The 7340-nt window shown below is 44.6% G+C and overlaps 1 protein-coding gene across 1 annotated transcript in view; it reads left to right on the top strand.

Annotated features, from left to right (window-relative positions):
• Nucleotides 1–7340, top strand: part of CNTNAP4 (contactin associated protein family member 4) — a 330264-nt gene that overhangs the window by 270235 nt on the left and 52689 nt on the right. Inside the window, 2 exon segments of the mRNA XM_030886583.2 lie at nt 5942–6112; nt 7172–7338. Coding sequence (XP_030742443.2) covers nt 5942–6112; nt 7172–7338 — 338 coding nt within the window.

Raw genomic sequence — 7340 nt, forward strand, 5'->3', positions numbered from 1 at the left:
CAAACTGTAATTATCTCCAGCCAGCTTTCATTTCCTTCATTTTAATTTTGCTTTCATTAATTCCTATGAGAGTTTCATAAACAACTGCAAGCAGTAATGCAAATGCTAAAAGGAGCAGCTGGTGAATTACCAAGATACTATGTAGGTTTTTTTGTGTTCTATAACCTGATGCGATCTTAGAATTTATGTTTCAAAAATATCTATAAAGTCCTTTTTGGATTTTAAAATTTATTCTGAAACGCTTAGAAAAATGCATTTGACTAGTTCAGTGTTCTTTGCTTCAGTATTTCAAGGTAGAGATTGCTTTTTTTTTAGCCTTTAATTGAGGTTTATTTGAGGGCTAGGCAACAAGTTGGCATGCCTCAGAAGGATCCATCATATAAAGGAAAGTGGCCAATTAGATGTTATCAGGAGTAAAAAGTTTGACTCCAAGAAAGACCTTGTTTAGAGCATTCAAAGACATCCTACGGGCTCTGAGAAGGACTAGAATCTAGACGACCACACGAGAAAGATGAGGCTTTCTACTCCTGTCAAGATGTTCAGTCTTGGAAACCCACAAGGGCAGTTCTATCCTTCCCATAGGGTTGCTATGAGCGGAAATGGACGTGGTGGCCGTGAGTGGCCGCCACGAGAACAAACAGATCTGTCTTGGAAGAAGAGCAGCCAGGATGTCCCATAGAGGCCAAGCTGGACAGACTCCCTCTCACAGACTTGGGACATGTCATTGGGACACCCTAATCCCTGGAGAAGGACATCCTGCCTGGGAACGTGGAGAGCTGCTGAGAAAGAGGAAGGCCCTGGACAGGATGCATTGATCCAGTGGCTGCGACGTAAGAGCCATTGTGGGGACGGCTCAGGACCAGGTAGTGTTTTGTTCTGTTGCACATGAGGTTGCTGTGATCCAGAACCCCCTCGGTGACACCCAGCAACAACAACAACTCAACAAGGCAGAGAGCAGACCATACCATTCGAACGTGGGCAAAAGAGAAGATGAGACATTTTACCAAGAGCCTATACAGATGGCAAATCGCCCACCAAAAGATATTAGCTAGCATGAGCCAATATGGGAATCTACATTAAACTCACAGTGAGACATCACTACAGACGTGGCAGAATGACGTGAAAAAACTAGCAAGAGCACTAGACGCTAGAGAAGGAACCGGATCCCTCAGTCTTCGTTGCTGGGAATGTAACATAGCAGAGATTCTAGAAAGCAGTTTCATCACGGATTTAAAAAATTACACCTTCGACTATCATATACACCAGCCGTTGTTGTCTCTGAGGCTTATCCCAGAGACAAAAATACCCTTTATACAAAAACTTGCGCATGAATATCCGAGCGGCTTTGTTTGTAGTAGTAAAAAAAAAAATGGAAATAACTCCAGATAACCTGCAGCTGGTAAATAGTTAAATAAAGGATAGTTTATCTAGAATCATGAAATGCTACCCAAAAACACTCTCTGCCCAGGAGTCAACTCTAACTCTTCGCACCCCTACACATCAGACTCGATCTACCCCGAGGGGTGTCCAACACTATGCATTTTGGGGGGAGAAGAAAGCCTGCTCTTTCTCCTGAGGGGTTGCCGGTGACTGTGAGTGGCGGACCTTGTCGTTAGCGGTCCAACTTGCAGCCCATAGGCCACCAGGCTCTGTCCTCAACAACAAACAAGAAAAAGTATTGATGCACAGAGCAACTTGGATCGATCACCGGGGAATAAAGATGAGTAAAGAAAACAACCAACCAAACAAGAACCCAATCTCAAAAGAATGCCTACGGTATCTCTCCAATCATATAGCATTCCTGAGAGGACAGGACCTTAGCAAGGAAGGACTTTTCCTGGGTGTCGCAGCTTCAGGGGGGAGTCTGGGGAGTGAGTGGGTGTGGCTATGGGAAGACTGCTTAGGATTCCTTGTGGTGATGGAACGACTGCTCCAGTGTCAGCATCCGGATGGGGATATGGTGCTGTGGGTTTGCACAATGGTGCCTTTGGGAGAAATTGGGGCAAGGATGCGCAAGATTTCTCTGAATTATTTCTGAGAACGGCACACAAATCTGCCATTTGCCCAAAATGAAAATTTTCATTATAAGACGCATGTATATTCCTCAGCTTGTTTATTTTTAGTGTTTACACTGTTTAAATGTTCAGAAAGCATGTACTTGCTGAGACAGTTACACCTTGCCTTGGCTTTCGAAGCCCTGGCGGTGCAGTGTGTGACTCGGTGAGCTGTTAAGCACAAGGTCACAAGGTCGGCAGTTCAAATCCACCACCTGCTTCGGCAGGAGAGAGCTGGGACAGGCAACTTGCTTCAGTAAAGATCTACAGTCTAGGAAACCCTAAGCGACAGGTCTGCTCTGTCACAAACAGCTGGATGGCAATGAATTTGGGTTTGGGCTTTGACGTTTGAATAATCGACTTCCTTTCATTGACTCTTCCCCTTGTCCTTCGATGTGCATTTTAATGTTGTTGTGAGGTGCCCCTGACTCAGCTCCAGCTCAGGGCACAGCAGGATGAACGGGGCCTTGCCCTGCACCACCTCAAGCCGGATGTTCTGTTTGAGCCCATTGCCATAGTCACCGTCAGTTCCTCTGTTGAGGGTCCTCCCCTTTCTCCCTGACCCTCGACTGTACCAAGCATGATGTCCTTTGCCAAGGCCTGGCCTCTCCTCGTCACATGCCCGGAACATGTATGACAGAGCCTGGCCATCCTAGTTTCTAAAAGAGTATGCTGGCTGAACATTTTATGTACTTTATGAATATTAATAAGTGATGTAACCTATATTGTTCCAGAAGACATTTGTAAAAAATAGTCTGGGGTTTTGGATTTTGTTAGATTTATTATGGGTTTATTTTACATACCTTACATGTCATCTATTTAAAGTCTGCAAATCAATGGCTTTTTATATACTCGCAGAATTGTGCAGCTGCCGCCACAATCAATTTTAAAGCACTTCCATCACCCCAGGAAGAAACCCCCCACTCCAGAGCTGTCTTTGCAGCCAAACCCCATCTTGCCTAACCCTAGGTAACCACTAGTCTTCCTTCTGTTTCTCTAAACCAGTTCTTTCTCAAAGGATAACCTATTAAAAAATATAAACAGCAGTTAAAATATATATACATACATGCAGCCACTCTCATCTTACCATACTAACAAGCTAATTTTCCTGGGCAGCCTCTTTATTATGGTAATTATTATGTATGATACTAAATACATAGTGTACTTCACTTTTCTGTGTAAACAGTGTTATGTATCCAGATAGATAGATGGAGATAGATAACAATATAATTCTGGAAAGGTCAAAGACAGCATACCCCCGAGACCCTTTGATTTTAAATCTCTAGTTACCTTACATTGAGTCTAATAGAAAATATCCATCCATTATTAATGATTTCATTCATGGCTTGGAATAATGCATCATGATTTGTTTTTGTTTGTGAGCATGAAAGGCTTCTTAGTCTCTCCTGACTAGCAGTCCTACAGTGAGGGATGGCCGTGGGGCCTGCCCCTGTGCTGAATCTCAGCCAGCTTTCAAGGGACCTGAGCCCTGGGAACCTCCCTTCAAAGGACGGGCAGCTTCCTGCTGGGTGTCTGCCTGCTGGGCTCTGAGTGGCCTCTCCCTCGGGCAGCCCAGACTCCCCTGGACTCTCTCAGCACAGTCTGTAAGAACAGGGCTGTTAGCTGCCATTACTGGTGTGGGATCTTAGACAGGCGGACCTTTGTTTCCTTATAATTGTTAGGCATTAGTGGCATTTTCTTGCTCCAACAAAATGCCCTGGCTTCATCTTCCACTTCCTGGGAATCTGTAAAATAAGGTTTTCTAAACTACACAAAATAGATGCTGTTATGTTTGTGAGAATGTTTAAGCCACCTATCGTCATAAACTCTTTCATTACTTTAAAAGCATTCGTTGTACAGATAAGCAGCAATTCAAAGAACTATTCCCCTGTCTAAACCAGCTCCCTCAAGCTTTCTGTAGGATGTTTTATCGGTGTGGTTATAATATAAAAATGAAAGGAATGAAATGTGAACGTCTTATAATAATGGTATCTAATTTAGATCTGTAAGTAATTCTGAACACAATTTTCCTAATCACACCAAGTAAGTAAGATTTAACCATTGTGTGTGATTTAAATGTACAGCATTTAAACATTTTTCATATCGGGCATCTCAACAGACAGGGCGTTTATTTCCTCCCTCCCCCCCCAACACCAAACCCTTGGAAAAATAAGCCCAGTAAGCACTTTTAAAAACACAAATGTCTTGCTATCCCTGACTAGATAGTTTCTATTTTCTTGCATTCCGAGAGAAATAACTGTGAGGGAAAATAAGGAGTAGGTGGATATGTTCAGATAATGCAGAATGTCATTTGATTCTAGAGGAAAAAGAATTCAGCTGAATGAATAGCTCAGAGTGTTTGTGTCAGAACCGAAGCTTGACTCTGAGTCAGTTCTCCGTGGAAACAGCAAGGAAACTGTAAACAAACAAACAAGGGAGCTAGAAGCAGGATTTGGTCCAGAATTTATAGGAAATCAATAAAAATCAAGGGAACCTGCAGAAGCCAACGCAAGTTGGTCATCATTAATTCTAGCCAGGTCTCGCTTCTCTTGCTTAGAGACTGCTGTTTTCTTACTTCAGACGGTAAATAGAGCTTTTCTTCCAAGAAGGCAGTTTAGATGGAATTTCATCCTGTGGTGGGAGTGCGCGTGGAGGCGCAGTTGCTTAAAACGGAGGATGTATATTTATATTGGATGTGTTGAGAACTTGCTGGCAGCAGTGGCTAGGCATAGCTCATTTCTCTGATAATATTCCTCATCTACCACGCTTATCTAGCCCGATTTCACTCCTGTCACTTCATGCCACCGCATTTATATTTTATTTCTCACACAGACTGCTAGGCAAGGCCCACAGTATTTTTTTTTCCCCACAGAGAAAAGTTGCAGATATCTGGAATTGAAAAAAATAAAATAAAATAAAATGAAGGGCGAATGGCGATAAGGCTTTGAATTGGGAATAGCAATTATAATTTCCTTTACATTCCATCAGAAGGAATGTTCAGATGTCTTCATTCATGCCTCCACCTTTCCACAGCATTCTCCCTCTTTTGAGCGTCTCAAAAGCTGTAACAGCTCCTGTCTGGGAACAAAGTCCATGTGCTTAAAAAACATGGGATTAAAAAAGTTTTTCTTATAAATCATTTTATTGGGGCCTCTTACAGCTTTTAGAACAATCCATTGTATCAAGCACCTTTGTACAGGTTGCCATCGTCGTTTTCCAAACCAAAATGCGATTTTTAAAGTCTCACTGTCATAAAAAATAGACCATTTCCGAGGGGCTGCGGCTGTGGAGAGAGCATCGACAGGGCGCAGACAGAGCAGTCTCCTTGGGTGTTAGAGGAGGAGGGCTTGGAAGGCCCCTTTCTGGTCAAGTTCAGAACCCCTCAGGCCCACGATGGCCCCTGGTGAACGGAACCGCGTGACTGAGTGATGTGCCCGCGGTGGGAATAAAGAGCACTTTGAACTTCTTTAGGGTTTTTGCGATTTGAAGTTAGGGGGTGAGAGCGTTTTCAAAGAACAGAAGCAAAACCAAATGTTAAGACTGTGACTGTGGTTTGGCAGGGCGCCATTAGCAGAGCGCTTAGGGCGAGGGTAGCACTTAGGCTCCAGAGAGGTCCCCGTGATGGCTTGCTTAGACAAGACCAAGTCGGACCTTCTGCCTGCGCGGCCATCATTCCCCTGGCAGATCAGGAGAGGAGTGGGATGCCACGCTGGGTAAAATGGTCAGGTTTGGTTTCCTGAGCAAATTGTCTTCTAGTCTGCAGAGAACCACCACCACAAAAAGGCGTATTGATCCAGATAAATATTTTTGATAGAAAAATGTCATTGTGCCATTGCCTTCATTCCTTTCTTCCCTTCCTTCCTTTTCTTAAAAACCAAACACTACAGGATCCTTCTGGAATTCTGCCTCCTTCAATACGGAGGCTTCCTACCTCCATTTCCCCACTTTCCACGGAGAACTGAGCGCAGACGTGTCCTTCTTCTTCAAGACCACGGCCTCCTCCGGCGTGTTTCTGGAGAACCTGGGGATCACGGACTTTATCAGGATCGAGCTCCGCGGTGAGTCCGCTGGTCCAGAGCCGCCTAGGGCGCCCTCTCCTCGGTTTTCAGAGGGTGTATCCTTCCACTGTCAGCTTCCCACGGGGTCCTGCCTTAACGATTGCACGACTTTAAACCTGCCTTGCTGTGAGAAAATGATTTGATTTGTAGCATGTAATTATCTGTGGAAATCATTGCTCTTCGTTACAGCCAATTTTAAAGGGGATTTCAATGGTACTGGTTAAAATAAAGGGGGCCGTCGGGGGGCCGTTGTATGTTAGTTTGCTAACTGCAAAGCCAGTGGTTCAAACCTACCAGCATCCTCCAGGAGATCTCTTCCCTTCGAGATTTACAGCCTCTAAACCAGCATGGTTCTCAACCTGTGGGTCGCTACCCCTTCGGGGGTCGAACGACCCTTCCACAGGGCTCGCCCGATTTAGGACAGTAGCAAAACGACAGTGATGAAGTAGTAATGAAAATAATTTTGTGGTTGGGGGGTCACCACCACCTGAGGAACTGTATGAAAGGGTCATGGCATTAGGAAGGTTGAGCACCACTGCTCTAGACCCTTTATAGAGTCGCTACCAGTTCAAATCGACTCACTGGAGTGGGTTTGGTCTGAGGTAGCTAAAAAAAAAAAAAAAGTACAGTTTCAGTTAATTACCAAATTACTTAAGTGGTCATCCTTGGCCACTAATATCGTCATAGTCAATGTTTAAAATTATATATGCTTTGACTCAGCTATGAATTAGCTATATTTAGAGAATCATGCTGATGCGAGCTCATTGTCCGGCCCTGGCGATCTCTGCAATATTTGTCCATGTTGTCACTAGTTGCTGCCCAGCAAAGCTTTGCTACTTAGCAGAACATATCAAAAATGAACGCAGTGGATAAACTTGTTCAATGTATTGTCCCCTTTCATCCCGCATCAGATGACACCAGTGTCATCCGTTTCTTCCATCAAAGTCCCAACGTTGTCTTTTTTATTTAGTGCCTTTCTGCTGCGATGCCATCCCTAAGTGTTAATGGCTCAGCCCACGGCCCCACGAACTAACCAACCCTCGTGTCTCCTGTTCCCAGCTCCTGCGGAAGTGACCTTTTCATTTGATGTGGGCAACGGGCCTTTGGAGATCTCGGTGCAGTCCCCCTCGCGCTTCAGTGACAACCGGTGGCACCACGTCCGAGTGGAAAGGAACGTGCGAGAGGCGTCCATTCGGGTGGACCAGCTCTTGCGGAAGACGCAGCCTGC

Source organism: Echinops telfairi, unplaced genomic scaffold (genome assembly GCF_000313985.2).
Source record: "Echinops telfairi isolate 266 unplaced genomic scaffold, ASM31398v2 ScPeMD7_2291;HRSCAF=2852, whole genome shotgun sequence".
Classification (NCBI taxonomy): Eukaryota; Metazoa; Chordata; class Mammalia; order Afrosoricida; family Tenrecidae; genus Echinops; species Echinops telfairi.